We start from the raw sequence: 17,721 nt of genomic DNA, 5'->3' as shown, positions 1-17,721 counted from the left end.
AAATAGTTACGGTTGTGTAAACCTAACTAAACCCTGACTTTAATTGAATAACTCAATAATGATATGCATGTTGGAAATCAGTGACACAAATAGGTGTTCTGTCCTTTAGGTTGGAGTACATATAAAAAAAAACATTTAAAGAAATACATAAAAATATGGAATATCAGTAACTTGGATGTATGTTGAATTCTCTGGGATTCATGTATGTCACAGTTTTATGGTTTGAACCTGGTATTCTGGTGCTTTTATTTTGAAAGACAAACTCAGTCTCTCAATCAAGACGTAGCACAGCTGGACACCATCACCTGCTGTCAGGAAGAGGACTGTTTTTAATTAATGCTCATATTAATTAAACGTCTTGGTCGGCTTCCTGTGTGCCTTGACATTTACAGTGTGTTACATTTACAGCATTATGTGAATAAACATCCCAGAGAATATCCAGTGAATTAAATGAGAATAAACCTTTTACATTAAAAACGCATTAAAATGATTTACTATAAGATGCATTTTTCAAATGTTGAAGGTCTTGATTGATTTTTTTCATTTTTATTCTGACGGTTGCTGTTTTTTGTGTGTTTGTGTGTGCAGGACTGAGATTCTTAAGGACGTGTCCTTCACGGTAGAGGCGGGACAGACAGTTGCTTTGGTACGTTGTCCTCTGTTTACTATGTCTAAGTTCTTCTAAGTATTTTTTCACTCTCCGTATCTCTAGTGGTATCTAGAAAGTGGTGACAAAAGTAGTCATATCTATCATTTGAGTTAAAGTAGTAAATACTCTGTTACGTTTAAAGGTCCTTCATACAAGGAAAATACAATACAGAATACATAGAGAATACAAGTAAATAAAAGCACATTTTATTTTGCCTAAAATATAATAACTTGTATGTAGTAGATAAGGTTTGGGTTGGTTTGCCTCTTAGAGCTTCCATATGCACAATAATTTCTTCGTGGATTATATCTAGCTTTATCAGAATCTGCAAAGTAACTAGTAACAAAAGGTACCAAATCAATGGAAAAGGTACAATATATTCCTCTGAATCGTAAATTAAAGCGGAGACTGGGCTCGTCATTAATGTGTGTGCAGGTCGGTCCATCTGGATCGGGGAAAAGCTCCATCCTGCGTCTGTTGTTCAGATTCTACGACCCTCAGAGTGGCAGCATCCGCATCGACGGTCAGGACATCTCCAAGGTAAACACACATGCCGGTGTGAGCATAAAACTCATCGGAGGTGATGACAGGCAGATTTTTGAACCAGCTGTTTCCTGTTGTTTCCAGTCGTTGTGCTTAGCTGAGCTAATTGCCTGCTGACAGTAGTTTCATATTTAGTGCTCAGGCATGAGAGTGGTATTGATATTCTCATAAAACTCTTATCAAGAAAGCAAACACACATATATCCATATTTTCGATACAGTTGTTATTAAGAGGGAGCTTAGCTTTAGAGACCAGAACTTTACTTCTGCTCGAAAAGTTGTGAATTTTAACACAGAGGTCGATGGTTAACTTGAACCATATGATTCAGATCTTCCAGACATTTTAATGTCACAAACTTGAGTTTATGTGGTTCGAATCTCTCCAGATTTTTGGGGTATTGTTGTGATTTGGTGACACTTTATAGGCATTAAAAATGTTCTTGTTAGTGATTTCACGGCATTTAAAATGTGGCCTTAATTCTGTTTCCATCAATGTCGTCACATATTGAAGCATCTTAAAACTTGAGAAATGCCAGGTTGGAATTTTAATTCGGTGATGAAAAACAGTGCAGCTTTACACCAGAGGGATACACACGGGTACTTAGTTAATCTTAACCAAGCTGCAGTGACTTTAAGGCAGATTAAAAGTACTCAAGCAATCTTTAAAAACAATCTGTTTTAACTTGTGTTACACAGAAACTTTCAACTTGTTTTGCCTCAACAGGGTTACGGATGGTTTTAATATCTATGAGAACAATGTGTCTGTGATTGATTTTATAGTTGTTGGTTTTTTTTTTAAGAAAATACGTTAAAAAAAAGAGCATGATTAAATATCCAGACATACATAGTGGTTCTGCTTGCAGATTTGCATATCATGCAGGACTGGACTGTTGGCCTCGGTGGAGGTCTGTGCTCTCAGAGTGCCCTTTTAGTTTCTCTTTTTTCTGTCTCTGACTCTTTATTTCTTGCTTTTGCCTCACGCACCTTGACTTCCACTTTCCCTCACTACACACACACACACACACACACACACACACGCAGTCGAGCTGAGTGTGAGCTCCAGTCACACTGTGAATAAATCATAGTAAAAGGTTCCTGAATAATGCAGCAACGAGTCCAGACGCCAGATGTGTGTGTGTGTGTATGTGTGTGTGTGTGTGTGTGTGTGTGTGTGTGTGTGTGTGTCTGTGTGTGTGCACATGTAAAGATAGCCCATTTATGGCAGTTGTAGCTGAAATGACTCTGTTTATGATTTGCCAAAAGTCTCAATAAAAGCCAAACAGCACACGCACACCTGTTTTATTACGACAGACGTGCTTGTTCAGAGGAAGAGGCTGGTGATGATTATGAGGACGCGCATTAATAATCACACAGCAGGAGAAACATTTTAATCAGCACACACACGCACACATGGTCTTCTCTTTAATCAGATTCAGACTGTTTGTCAGCCTGGGATTTTTTAGGCTCTCCAGGAGAAAAAGGAGGAGGAAGCGGTTAAACGCCTCAGCTTCCTCCACTGAGGGATTCAGTCTGTTGTTGTGTTTAGCTCAAGTGGCAACCAGGAGGGCGGAAAAATGAAGCCAATGTAAAAGTTTCAAAAACTGTAGTTCATCAAATGGCCACTTGAGGCTGGCTCCATGGGTGAGAGAGTTCCCATAGACTTCCATGTTAAAATGCCCAACTTTGCAGTAGAAATAAAAATGTTTACAACCTCGCACATCATATCATAATATTAATCAGAATTATTTTTAAAAAATGTGTTATGAAATAGTAATAATATATGAAATGACACTTTAATTTATATTAAAAAAAACAATTAAAAATACTGCTATATAATAAATCCTTGAATTAATACAAGAGGCTGTAAATATAAATAAATAAATGTCAATATAAATTATAAATTAAAAATATATAAATAAACTCCTTAAAATCTGAGTTTAGTTTGATTTTTTTTAAACATGGGAAAAAGGCAATGAGCATGTAGAAATAACCTAAGAAATGAGTACAAACAAGTACAAGAAAATTACCCGAAAATCCAGATTTTATAGGGTAAAGAGAGATTTTTTTAAAGAACTACCATTATTTTTTAGTGTTACTGATCTTCTCGCTTCAAATGTCTAACTAACTAAACTTTTAAAGACTTTCACATCCAGTGAAAATTGCACCGCACTTCGCACATCTCGTCAATCTGCCTCATGTTTACCAGGTGAACATAATTAATACTTGCGTGAACGACTCTTTAAAATGGAAATTTTTTACTGGTTAAACCAGCCAATGAGTCCTCTGATAGAGTGAAACATTAAAGAAGTATTTATGGACTACAACATAAAAACAAGTGCAGGTTTTAATAGAGTGACAACAGGAAACATGTTAAACAGATGATCTGTAAAAACTCTCTAAACACTTTCCTCGTACCACTCACTCTTGCTCTGTATCAAAGCTGCGATTTTATGATCAGCTTTTGAGCCAAAGTATTTTTTATTGATCAATCACAAACACCTCTCACCTCCTTTAAACTATGATTTCAGGAACTTACCACCTAGTTTGAGTTTATTTCATGATGTCAGTTCCATCTGCAGTGTGAAAAACAGATTGCTAACAGCTCGTTTAGCTGTAAAAGTTTTTTCCATATATTTCAAGGATTTATTTGTAATTAGAATGGCCGGGCTTATGTACCCTATATGTCCCCTGAGTGGCTTTTTATGCCTTTGCGATAGCTGTGGCTGGAGACAATATGTTTTCGGGTTGTCCATCCATCCGTCTCATTCTTGTAAACACACTATCTCAAGAAGCCTTTGACGGATTTTCTTCAAGTTTAGCACAGATGCTCATTTGGACTCAAGGATGATCTTATTAGATTTTGGTGGTCAAAGGTCAAGGTCACTGTGACCTTGCATCCACCTCATACTTGTAAACCTGTTATCTCATGAACACCTTGAGGGAATTTGGCACAAACATTCAAGTAGACTCAAGGATGAGCTGATTAGTTTTTTTTGTCGTCAAAGGTCAAGGTCACTGTGACTATGTGTGCCTCATTCTTGCACAATATCTCAACACTTTGAGGAAATGTCTTCAAATGTGCCATAAACACTTAAGTCAACTCAAGAATGAACTTATATTTTGGTGGTCAAAGGTCACGGTGACTTTGCATCATTCTCTTTCTTGTGAAAGTGATATCTCAAAATCAACTTTAGGGGAATGACTTTAAATTTGACACTAACATTCCCTTGGACTCACCGATGAGCTTTTTTATAATTTGGTGTTTAAAGGTCAAGGTCACTGTTACTTTGCAGCCATCTAATTTCCATGAACCCAATATCTGAAGACGGCCCTGAGGGAGTTTTCTCAAATTTGGCACAAACATCAACTTGGACTCAAGAATGAACTGATTAAAATCTGGTGGTTGAAGGTCAAAGGTCAAGGTCACGGTGACCTCATAAAACATGTTTTTGGCCATAACTAAAGAACTCACATGCTTGAATATCACACAAATGTCTAACACAAAGGTCAATCGTGACTTCATAATCTGCAAAAACACTTTTCTGGCCATTATTCAGCATCTTAACTGAGGAAGAGATATATGCAGTTTGACTGGTGCACAGAGGTGTACAACTGCATGGCGGTATTTCTAGTTTTATCTACCATAGATTGTTACGGCCATAGAAATACTTTTAATGAGACAACTAGACTGTGATCGGTTAGTTTAAAATATGACTCTTATCATTGATGTTGTCCACATGTTTCAGCTGAATCTGGAATTTGTAGAAAGATGTTTTGCTTGTTGCAAACAGCTGCTGGTAGATTGGAAGATCTTTCCTTTCAGCAGTTTCCAAATCTGTCTTAATACATTAATCACATCAAGTGGACCATATGAGAGAGTTATTGATCACTGTAATAGTTTCAAAATGTGTGTAGATAACTGTATATCTTCTGTACATGTGATTTGGAGTGTTTAAAATCTGTAAATCTGCAGTAACATTTGAAATTGTAAATCTTTGCTGTCATGCAGGAGTTCAGCAAAAGTGTGTCCAATTCTGTATTGTGGAACACTTTGTTGCTTAAATATCAGATGCTGTTGACAGAGCTCAGCCTCTTGGACCTCTCGGGTTGGTTTTTGGCCGTCGGTCCTCTGCCACTCTGCTTGCCGCTGCATATGGCAGCCACATGTGGCGAAGCTCTGATGAGTCTGACCTTGCCGGCCCAAACACTGACGGCTGATGGCTGTTTACTGAGTGCTGGTGTGAGTCATCTGTGTTGTTTTTTAAGGTGTCCGTCAGGTTTCCTTTTATTTTTTGGATTATAAAACAACAGTTTCTATTCAGCTGTGTTGGCAGTCACAGCTCTTAAATACACAGCTTTTCTAGTTATTTTATGACACAACTTTCAGTTTATTTGTTAACGCCCATTGAGAAACTTTCATCAATAACTATAAGATGAATCATTGCAGGGCCAAAGCAGGACAAAAGCTGAATTATTAAAGGAAGGGTTTGACATTGTACCTAAAATGTGTATCTATTTTCTTGCCGGAGGATCAATATGTCTGTGTGGTGAATATGAGGCTTCAGCAGACAGTTAGTGTAGCTTAACTTCACAAACAGACTGGAAACAAGAGGGAGAGACTAGCCAGGCTGTCCAATTGTCACAAAATCTGCCACTAAAAACACAAACACACCATATCAACTCATGGTGAAGAAGGCTGACTATCGCCTTGTCTCACGTCACGTGTTTCCTCCATAAAGCTGCACTTGAACACGTCGCAAAGACCACAACTGACGGTCAAGTAGTATTTACATTCTACGCCTGTGTACAAAGAAATAAGTCTTCATACCAGTGGGCGATGGTATTCTGTATTCATTCAAAATAGAAACCAGAAGACCGACGACAAATTCAAAAATTAACCTTACATAATATAACAAGTTTGTTTTGATCTCATGCTCTCTTGACTTTACTCCGTTTGTTAACATTTCTCACTTTCGCCTCAGTTGTTGTGCACTGAGGTGAACTGCCAATCAGAGTGATTTCACTCACAGGCAGTCTCCTCTGTCTCTGACGCAGGTTCAGCACGCGTTTCTGAAATAAAAACCCAGATGTGTCGTCATTCCTCAAACTATCTAAGAGTAAACGCAGTTCTCAAACGTATCGGAGATTGGCACAGTTGAATCAAGCCCCTTTTTTTAGCAGCATAATTAAAAATGTTAAATGCATCCCTGAAAAAGTTTCTTTTTCTTTTGATGGTTTGTTTAGGCCATTCAAAGCACATTGTTCAAGTTATGGAAAGATTGTGGTCATAGTTGGTTAGTATTGAAAAAGTCAACAAAGCATGAGACAGGACCTTTTTCAGTGACCTTGACCAGTTGTTTTAGAAGTGGTGAAGTGCAGTGCTTTCATCCATTCTTTAAACAACTATGTGTATATATAAACACACTTAGCAGAAAACCGGATTGGTAAAGTTAGCTCTTAATACGGCATCATCTCACAGATTTACTGCTGTGGTAGTCATTATTCCTTGTGTGCGAGGACAGCTGTCTTACACTAATATTTTCTTTTTTGATCCGTGGTTGACGTCTGAATGAAAAACATTAAAAGGCTTTTTTTCCTCCCCCCTCTCTGTCTGTCTGTTTCTCTCTTGCTGACATTTGGTGTTAGAGCTCTGTCAGCCCGCCTCGATCAGAAACAGATGCTGTGTTGCTCTTCAGTGGAATAAATACCAAAAGTAAACGGCAAAGATCAAATTAAGGGAAAGTGAGTGATTACCAGCCAAACCGAGCTTGTGCAGGAAATGGAAGTTGTATTGTTGTGGCTGCGGAGGAAAGCTTTCCACAGGAAGTACCGCACACCGACCAGGGAGTCACTGAAAACCGGAAATTATTTTGGGAGAGATCAAGAGCCAGATTCATAAAATGCTAAGAAGCTTCGCCTTAAATGGGGGGGAGAACATTACCACTATTCTGCTGGTACCAATATGGTTTGGAATTGAACGGGTTGGACAAAATCAGACTCAGTCATTATACCTTCTAGTCTGGGCCATGTGCTCCTCTCAGTCTGGAGATGTTGGGACGGTTACTATAGTACAACAAAAGGGGAATCATTTCAAAAAGCGGGCTTAAAATAATAGAAAACAGAGTGTTGTTGAAAGTGGTTGCACATTATTCTATTGATCAGTTGCTCCAGGTTTCAGTTCAATAGTTCAGTTTCATTGACCTGTCCGCTCTGTCTGCAGTATTAACTGTCTCTACCACCCACATTTTTCTCTCACCATCTCAAATACATTTTAACCTCCCCCATTGTTAATTGTTTTCATTTAGTCACATGAAAATTTCTGTTCTTTTATTCTGCTGCTGGAAATCAATATTTCAATGCAAGAAAGGATGATAATAACAGTTTGTTTTTAGATGTGGTATTTGGACAAAATTCATATTGATTTTGTTAGGCTGGAGGACACACCCGTATGTTTCATTAGACTTTCTCCAGCATCATTATTGTTTTCTTGCATAATTGTCCTCTGTGTCAACCCAACCACCAGAAAAATTAAATTAAAAGCAGAATACTTTGCATTTGTTTGTAGCAGATAGTTTCTTTACATTTCAGCAACACTGTGCTTAACATGTTTTGGCAAAAAAACCATTTGGTTATGGTTAGGGAAAGGTTGTTTTGGTTAAAATACCCAGTTTTGGTGGCACAATCCCTGCTGGAAAAACAGCGATGTCTCAGTAGAAAAATAAATGCTTTCTGTGGCATCATCCCTCCTAGAAAAACAGCAAGGAGTCACCAAAATCCAACCACATCTGATGACTAAAAAGCTGCCGGAAAGGCTGCAATCACTGCCAAAAAAACCAACAAGTTTTGTTGTGTGATCATCTCCGAGATCCAAGGTCTTCCTGCAGCTTGTCACCAACATTTTAACATAATGCCAGAATAAACAGCAGGGTTTTTCCCTACCATTATAAGACTTATGATACAGCACCACAGACAAATGAACAGATGCTGAGACACGTCAATCTAAAGGTCATTGCTCTTTAAAAGTGTGTACTTTTATTATTATCTCAAATATTATCATTATTTCAGTCACATAGAATGGACTTTTAATGGCAATAAATCACAATTATCTCAGGAACAATATACTGTCCAACAGAAGTAGAAAGACATAGTGACAGAAGAAAGTAAGTAGGTAAAGTCAGATATGTGAAATCCTTGGAGAGACACGAAGAGACAGGGACAGAAACTGGTTCAGGACATGTGCTGTCTGTGACCTGGGGCAGCATGCATTATATAGTATAAGATGAATTAAGCCATGAAACATTTATGTAGATGTATGCTGTTTTTGTGTGTGTGTGTGTGTGTGTGAGTGAGAGAGAGAGCGCAAATAGAGATGCTGCAATTACCAAATCCAGATTTGCAAAAGGTTGGTTCCAAAGCTCGCGATTTTTTCCCTTTCTCTGTCCCAGGTGCGTCAGTCTTCTCTGAGGCTGCACATTGGCGTGGTTCCTCAGGACACGGTTCTCTTCAACAACACCATCTGCAACAACATTCGCTACAGCCGAGTCACAGCCAGCGACGAGGAGGTGCAGAGAGCTGCCATGGCCGCTGACATACACACCAGGATACTGGAGCTTCCTCAGGGTCAGGCTGGGGTGTGTGAGTGTGTGTAGATGATAATGATGCTTTTCTTGTTTGACTTTGACGTTGTAATAGGGTGCTTTTCGGAAAGTCTTGATGCAGAAAATTAATAGTATTGATGATAATAATGAAGATGATGGTGTTGTGTCCAAACAGGATATGACACGGAGGTGGGGGAGCGAGGTCTGAAGCTCAGCGGTGGGGAGAAACAGAGAGTAGCGATCGCTCGAACCATCCTGAAAGAACCTCGGATCATTCTGTTGGATGAGGTGAAGACACATGAAACACATCACACCTCATCACACATTAGGTTACGCATAAGTCACACCAAGATACATGCTTTTAAACGACTTGTTGATGTTAACAACCAGCTCATATCAGTAGGTGGGTTCCCATTAACCCTCAAATTGCACAAATTAAAATTACAAATAAAACATACATAAAACAACATACATTTCGAGAAAAAATCCCAGTTATCTCAAAAAAGTTTTCACGCTTGCATGAGGTGGTATTCTAAGCAATTTGAAAAAGACATATTTGAGTTGAGCGGATCATCTGGAAGTTTTTTCTAGATGATCCGCTGTGAAATCGTGAACTATCGCCTCCCAGAAATCTGCCATATGTGGTCACTCCCAATTAAAAGGGGCTTGCCTTTCCAATATCGCTTAGATTGCATGCCTACGTTGCCTTCAGTCGGAAATTATGATAGCTGGTGTGTTTTATAAAGATTTCGAAAATATTGCTTAAGTTTTGTGCAAATCTGTAATAGAAACCCACCTAGTGGCAATACTTTTTAGCATAGTGTGTACAAACATGAATGGTTAAAAAGTATTATGATTGGCCTGGTCAATACATTTCTGTGAATGTCAGACATTTGCATGCATTATTTATATGTTTTCTGTGAGTGAAAAAATGATGATAGGAATGCACTTACTAAATTTCTTGAAAATCTGAACAACTTAGGCCCTCCATGCACTGAGAGGCTCCATGGAGTCCACTAAAAATGCATGAAGCAAGCTGAGTATATCCTATGTTTGTAGATCCAGCCATGTAAGATGCTGATTATTTTTCCTCCTTTTCTTTTTTCAGCTTAACATTGGTGATTTCGTGGTGATAGTTTAGGCCACAAGTAGGGTTACTTTAATTTGACTAGCTAAACTGTCTTTAAGTGGTGGATGTTGCATTACTCATTAACTACACCATACTGTACTTCCGCTTATATACTGTATTTGGTGTTTGTTCCACCAGGCCACATCTTCACTGGACACCCAGACTGAAAGAAACATCCAGGCGTCACTGGCCAAGGTCTGCACCAACAGGACGACTATAGTGGTCGCACACAGGTGACATTCCTCCCAAGCTATATATATTCAGGTGAAATATGGATGTTGTAAATGCCGATGAGTGGTAGTTGTTTTGAGCAAAAAAGAGATCCAATGTGGTGCTGGACATGACTTTCTATTTTTTTGACACTTGTGGGCAGATTGATAAATGATGGATTGTGGCCACTGATAGCAGCATGAAATGGTTATCGCTTGGAAGCGCTATCTTTTTCCGTCTCAAGGTCCAGTTCACAAACACGGCCGTTAAGTTTTGCAGCTGAGTGCACTTTTCTTTTTTTGTGTTTTGCTGCAGTGTGGCAAAGCATAAATGTTGCCTTTGCTCAAAGAATACCTCAAACAAAAAATGATAATCTCCCTCAAAATATCCAATCACACGAAGATGCCTTCGCCTGGCTGCAATCACAGCTGCCATGATGACTTTAAAGTCTTTAAAGATTGTTGTTACACGCCTATAAATATGCTTCAGTTACCACCAACTCTCTGAAGACGCTAATAGTTCCACTGTAACTGTGTGTGTTAGTGCTGATCCTTTTGAATTGAACTGTTTTACGATGAGGCTTATTTGCACACAAAGTGGCCAATTTTGTGCCACTTTTATGCACATTACGTCATTTAAATACATACAGGAGTTTGGCAGCACATTTAGCGGTGCATTTTACACCCGCTTTGAGAATTACACAGTTTCTTATTGTCTTATTTGTGCAGGTTTAGGAGCTACAAAAGCAGGGCAATTCTTTGTGAATTGGCCCCTGAGCTTACAAACACGCATTCTGCCATAGAAATGACAGCAGTCTGCTACAATGTGATTACAGTGATAATACAGGACCAAGCTGAAAAGAAAAACCAAATGTGTGTAAAAACATGAAAGGAAAATGTGTGATGGATATGCTGAAATGAAAACAGGATTAGATCAGACACAAAGAAATGGGATGGAGAGATTAAATGAAAAGCTGATTGGAGGATATAAGATGAGGCGTGATGACAGGTCTACAAAAGTAAAAGAAACAGATGTCTGGTTGTTCATCTGTCTGAGTGACACTGAGAAGGACTTGAAAGGCTCTGACACTCGCAACATTAAAATACATCAGGAGTGGAGCAGCCTGTGGTGCTGATTCCTGCTACAAACCAGTATCCATATCGTCCTTCGTGTTCTGCATTAGAAGTATTAGGGATTTTTCTTTTGTTCCAGAACAAACATTGTGCACAGAAGATTGCCTCAATTGGTCAAAAGCCAAAATAAGGATTTGTATATTTACAGTACAATTGGGAAAATGGAAAAACAATATTTTGTTTGACAGATTTTAAAATTTTAGTGTAAACATTATTTTATTATCTGTCAAACCGATCAGCTGTGTAAATCAATCATATTGTAAGACTTAGTTGGACCATAAAACAACAAAACTGTTTGAGACTGCTCCATCCCAACTTGACACACAAGTTAATAAACTGAAATACAGCTTAAAGATTCCTTAAAATCCCACATTTCCCTGTTTGTTGTAGTTTCTTTCTTACTTTTGACATATTTACATGTATGTTTTACACAGCAGATAATGTGCATATTGAAAAAAACATACTGCATCCATCTCGACACCCTTACATATGATCGATGGCCCAACCAAAGCTACCTTATAACCACGTCCTGTTCCAATAATCAGTCAGGCAAGATGTTTAAATGAATTATTTTGGGGCATTTCATACATGTGAAGATATATATATATATATATATATATATATATCTCTATATATTTTTTTTCAATATATATTCAATATTCAAATTCATATTTTTTATTAATTGTCATAATATTGAGCAGCACATCTCCACAGTTGTCATGTCGTTAGTAATACACCAGATTGAAGCCATGCCCATGATCTGACCCCTTTGTTCTCTGTTTAACCCAGAGCCAAACCTGAAAATAAAATCAAGACAAAATCCAACCCACAAATCACTTTTTTATTCTTATTTTTTTGCAGGTCACCTGCCAGATACTTAACTTGATGCAGGACTTCCTTGTACTTATAGTGTACTGCATTTTGCCACACTTTTCAGTGTGAATGCATTTATGTACTTAAAATAACAAGTTTAAGTACAGAAATATCTAATCTGAGACAGAGCATTAATGTTGTCTTAATGATAAGGATGCATTTACACCCATTACACACGCATGACAATGTGTGCACCTGTATGGAAACTCTGACCCACAAATTCAAACACGTTTACAGATGTTGACTGTGACTAATCATCTGTGACTAGTGGTGATACCAACTGAGCTCTGACCTCTTTTTTATTATCTTCCCTTTTAAATTAATTATGTGTTGCAGTCTGTGTCTCAGACCTCATTCTGACCGTCATTCTTTGAATAAGTTGATCCAGCAGCTTCTTAATCTTTCAATAGCAGCAACAGATGGAGTCTGCTCGCAGGATCAGCCCTGTGTGTTGACTTAATCAGTTGGGCCTTCAGTAAAATGGAAACACATCATGACAACAGACAGATCATGATTTCGCTTCGAAGGATGAGATGAAGTCTCCCTTTAATCAACCGCAGTTATTGGATGTGAATGTTTTCCTAAACATGGTAGCGACATGCTAATAAAACCACATCCTCACCTTATCTTTTACAGTTTAAAAAGATGCAGGTGTTGGTGATAAACCCTCACTAATCCATTCTTCACCCACTAGGATGAGAAAACCTCAGTATGTTGCACTGAAACTGTCATAATGGTTTTAAAAACCTCTTATTTACCTCAGACTGCACACCTTTAAACCCCTGCAGGATGTTGCAATGCTGCAGTCGCAAGTTACCTTAAATTAGACGAATGCCCATGAATTCTGTGCAACTTTGCAATGTTGGTAAATGAAAGAAACTTTCCTGCAAATTGGACTACTAATAATCACAGTTTCCAGGAACCAATTATAACAGTCCCCCTGGACACAGGGGACTGTTATAATTGTGTTTCCTTAAAAAAGTTGCAGACATTTTGATTTGTCATAGTAGAAAAAGAGCAGTCGTTATTGATAATAAGAACGGCTCTTCTCAATTCAAGTGTCCCATTAAGCCATGACAGTGAGGCAGCATGAGCAGTACCATGGCCCTGTAACTAAAGTAAGTAAATGGAATTTAGCCTTCGTTAATTTTTATCAACTCCTTTTGCTAAAGTGACATCAAAATGCCTCTTGTGAAATATTACAGACCCTAGAGTATTATATCAAGGCTTCATATATCACAGCAAGCCACAAACAAGTGCTATGGTTTATTATTATTTTGTAATAGTTATATGAGGATATATATGTTGTCTTGTTAAGGCAAATAATCACAGTGACAGTTACACATTAGGGCCCCAAATGGAAGTGTACAGTCACTGGGCTTGATAGGGCTTTTCCACAACAGATTTGTAATAGCAGGAAGAACTGGTAAAAAAACAAAACAAAAAAAAAACACCTAAACTGCACTATGCAAAAATTGCAGGTTGAAAATGACAAATTACACAAAACCTCCACGTTTTTTTTTTAAATACTAATTTTAAAAAGCATTAATGATTTTTGTAAATTTAATAAATTATAATTATTTAAAAAGCAATGGCATTACATTTGGTGAAGAGCACATTATGACTTGTTTAAGACTGGAAAATCAAAGTTAAGGACCTGGGTATTGACCTGGGACTTTTCAGTCTTGATTTGGGACTTGAATGCAAAAACTTGAGACTGACTTGTGACTTGCAAAATAAAGATTTGGTCCCACCTTTGTTACTTGGTATTGCGTAGAGTATGAATTTATGCCATAAATATTCAAGTCTGTCCTGAGGAGAAGGCACAGTATAAAGTTTATCCTGAACCTATCCTTAAAAACAGGACATGAAGCCGCCTGCAGGTAAACACACTGTGTGTTTTCTTCTTTCTTGCTGTAAAGCCTGAATGAGTGCATAAAAAAACCTTTGACGTCTGCAGTCTCTGGGGAGAGATATTTCTACCTTTGACCGAGGTTTTCTATCAAATATTGAAGGTGGACGTCCAAAGATAGCCTTGATGACATTAAAGCAGAGTGGTGGCTCTGCTGAAGCTTAAAGTGACATTCAGCAGTTTGGAGAGGCATGAGCTCCATGGCTTTTTTGTTCTGCACACAGTGTCGTGCGTGAGGGTTTCATTTCCACTGGGGCACAGGGGCAACATGTCCTCCTCACTTTTTAAAAACCTATTTTAAGATTCATACATTTATGCCACCTTTTTTTCATTTCCTAAAGATAAACACTGAAAATTGCACATTACATCCACGTTACAACACCTTGACAATCCTCTGACTCGCCATCAGGTCACATCACAAAAGAGCTGCGAGTCATTTAGATCACTGTGTCTTTAATCAGACTCTCATCAGAGGCAGGTCATAAATATTAACTTTAATAATTTACAGACAAGTTCATACAGAGTTCTCCAACCCGGAGAAACGTGTTCAGCTGTGTGTGTTTGTGTATCGGTTTGTTGCAAGTGTGTGTCAGAAATGACAGAGCTAAAGTGTGTGTAAGTGATTACTGAGGAATGACTCTGTATTTTACTTTTATAAGACAGCTGAACACATTTAACATCTAACTGCGCGTTATGACTCCCTCCTACTCTCTTTCTGCAGCACGTGTCTCTCTCCTTTCCCATTTCCTCTCCTTATCCTCCTCTCCTCGACCTCTGGCACCTCTGGAATTACTGTCTGCGATACTGTCTTCCTTCTTCTTTTTTTAAATCGCTGTGAAGACGCTTTGATGTGGCTGCCTCCTTTAAATTTTGTGACACTTCATACACAAAAAAATGTGTGTTTAAAGAGTATTTTAGGATTAATACAACTTGAATCCTGTATTTATAGCGATCATTTTTATTGTTAATGATAATATTTATTTAATATTGCAATCTCAGTACGCAGAAAAGGAGTGCAAGAAACACAAATGTCCAGCTTAAAGGGAGAGTTCACCCCAAAATCAAGATACATTTCCTCTTACCTGTGGTGCTATTCATCGATCTAAATTGTTTTGGTGTGAGCTGCAGAGTGTAGGAGATATGGGCCGTATATCTCCAATATAATGCTACTAGATGGCACTCAGTTTTTGTTTTGTGTCAGTGTTCATTATTATGAAACTTCACCATTTGTATAAGCCAGGCATGTCCAAAGTCTGGTCCTGAGGCCAATTGTGGCCCTCAGACCAATTTTAAGCGGCTCTTGGTTTGACTTTAAAAATGTACTCTGGCCTGCCACACAATATTTGTTAATCAAGTGTGATCATTCCTTCCCCCATTCAAAAAAGTTTGGACACCCCTGGTATAAGCCGAGACTAAAAACGTACAATAACACTGAGCATGTTTGGTTTTGTTGGATTGTCAAGATGAAAAAGAGAGTTGGACTGAGTTTTAAGCCTGATTTATGGTAGGACGCTCAGCACTTTTGATGAGTGGTGCTCTACAGAAATTTAAGAGCTACTTTTTCAATTAATGCTTCAGCAAAAGGTTTCAGTCGTCTCCATGGTAACCAGGTGCTATCCTACAACCAGCTTGTTTAGCTATATCACCTCGATCAGTATATTCTTCTGATAGCTGTTTGTTTTGTGCCTTTATTTGTACCACTTCACATCCTTTTGCATTTTGATAATGGATGGATTTGATAAAAATAGTGAGTTTATTAAAAAGGTAGCGATTTCAAACATACTCCCACTAAGAAGATAACGGGAGCACAAGAAAAGGAGATGGTCAGTATGTAAACCAAACAAGGGATTTACAGGGTGAATATGTTTTTATCCAATCATTGCGGGACATGGACAAGGAACATAAACATTTCATGTGTGTGACATGAAAGGAAAAGTTTAGACAACACTTTTTATGTCAAATACATGTCATTTCTGTTGAGCAAAACTCATCAAAAGTTTTAAGCACCCTGTCATAAACCAAGCTCTTTTAATCAGCTGACACCAAACGATGGAGATCCAGGAATGTGCACAAACTGAGGTAAAATTCGATGGAAATTAGTCTTTCCTTTAATGCCTGACAGATAATGATGAAATGCAGCTTGCAACTATATGAATTATCGAAATTATGTTTATGTGATGTGCAGGTTGTCGACCATCGTTGGAGCAAACCAGATCCTGGTGGTTCACAACGGACAGATAGCAGAGAGAGGAAGGTAAGGGTGTCTTATCAGGACAATTTCAACAGCCACAGATGTGTGTGTGTGTGTGTGTGTGTGTGCGCTCCTGTGAAACACCTGAATGATTCTGTGTGTCCTAAGTGCTTAAAAAATTGTTATCTGTAGATCAAAACCTCAGTGTTTTGTTTTGTGTGTGTGTGTGTGAGTGTGTGTGTGTGTGACCCTTAAACCCTTTTGTCTTAGCCCCAGAGGCTGATGGACCTATAAAGACATGTGCATGCACGCACACACACGCACACACACGCACACACACGTACACACACACGCACACACACACACACACACACACACACACACACACTTAAGCTACCACTTAACTGCTGATGCGCACAAGTCCTTTGATATAGGAGCTGGTAATGAAGACTCCCTTTCTCTCTTTCTCTCTCTCTCTCTCTCTCCCTCTCTGTCTCTCTCTCTCTCTCTCTCTCTCTCTCTCTCTCTCTTACACACACACACACACTCACACACAGATCCTCCTGTTGAATGCATTGTTCATGTAAACATTTAGAGCACACCTGAGAGGTGAGCTGGTCACATGCAGAGCAGTAAACACATGCAGAGACTCTGTTTGCCCCTGCAGGCGTGTAAGGGGGAACACCAGAGCATTCATCTTTTCATCGACACTGTGATGTAAACACGGGACAGGCCCACTTAACCTCCGGTGTCAGAATACACACATTTTGTCCCACAAAGTGTGGGAGTGTATCATCAAACAGAGACAGGAAGAGGCCTCTTCACGTCCTCAGGCTGTCCCTGTGCTTAACATTCTTTATGAGGACTACGTCTGCGCTTAGACTGCTAATTCTAAAAAATTGCTGTTTACGTGTGAATACAACATGTGCCAAAAGTAACATTTTTAGGCGTTTTTTGTAAGGATGTACATCCTCTTAAATTGTCGTGTTGGACAGCCTTGTTAATCTGCTGAGCCTGAGATGCTTCAATCTCCGTTATTGTTGAGTAGTGCAACGTTTAATAGCTGAACTACTGTTTTAAGATATGACAAGCCGTAGCATTATATTGCTCTTCTCCTTTCTCTTTTTTTTTCTCTTACACTTTCATTTCAACCAAGTCTCTACAAGAAAATGTTGGCATTTCATGCAAACCACAAATATGTCACATTTATGCTTTCCATACATATCATAACAACATTTCTAAAATGACGTAGTCTAGGCACCTGCCACACTGCAAACCACTTCTCAAAATCAACTACAAAACCAATTTGTTGAAACGTTTTGTTTCAGCAATGCTGTCGTTAACACGTGGTGGGTTTAGGCACAAAACCACCTAGTTATGGTCAGAAAAAGATCATGTTTTGGCTTAAAATGCCAGCTTTTAGTGGCACTAACCCAGCTGCACATGCAGCGATGTCTTGGTAAACTGCAATTATCACCTCGTGC

The 17,721-nt window shown here is 38.6% G+C and overlaps 1 protein-coding gene across 1 annotated transcript in view; it reads left to right on the top strand.

The window, feature by feature from the left end:
- abcb6b (ATP-binding cassette, sub-family B (MDR/TAP), member 6b) overlaps positions 1-17,721 on the top strand; it is a gene marked incomplete at its 5' end in the record, with an annotated part of 31,373 nt that overhangs the window by 10,888 nt on the left and 2,764 nt on the right. Inside the window, 6 exons of the mRNA XM_042494045.1 lie at positions 589-646; positions 1,085-1,189; positions 8,637-8,811; positions 8,965-9,077; positions 10,057-10,151; positions 16,232-16,300. Of these exons, the coding sequence (XP_042349979.1) occupies positions 589-646; positions 1,085-1,189; positions 8,637-8,811; positions 8,965-9,077; positions 10,057-10,151; positions 16,232-16,300 (615 nt within the window). The remainder of the gene's footprint in view (positions 1-588; positions 647-1,084; positions 1,190-8,636; positions 8,812-8,964; positions 9,078-10,056; positions 10,152-16,231; positions 16,301-17,721) is intronic.

The sequence above is a fragment of the Plectropomus leopardus genome, chromosome 10 (genome assembly GCF_008729295.1).
Source record: "Plectropomus leopardus isolate mb chromosome 10, YSFRI_Pleo_2.0, whole genome shotgun sequence".
NCBI lineage: Eukaryota > Metazoa > Chordata > Actinopteri > Perciformes > Serranidae > Plectropomus > Plectropomus leopardus.
Note: the sequence above shows the minus strand (reverse complement) of the source record. Positions and strands in the feature narration are given on the sequence as shown.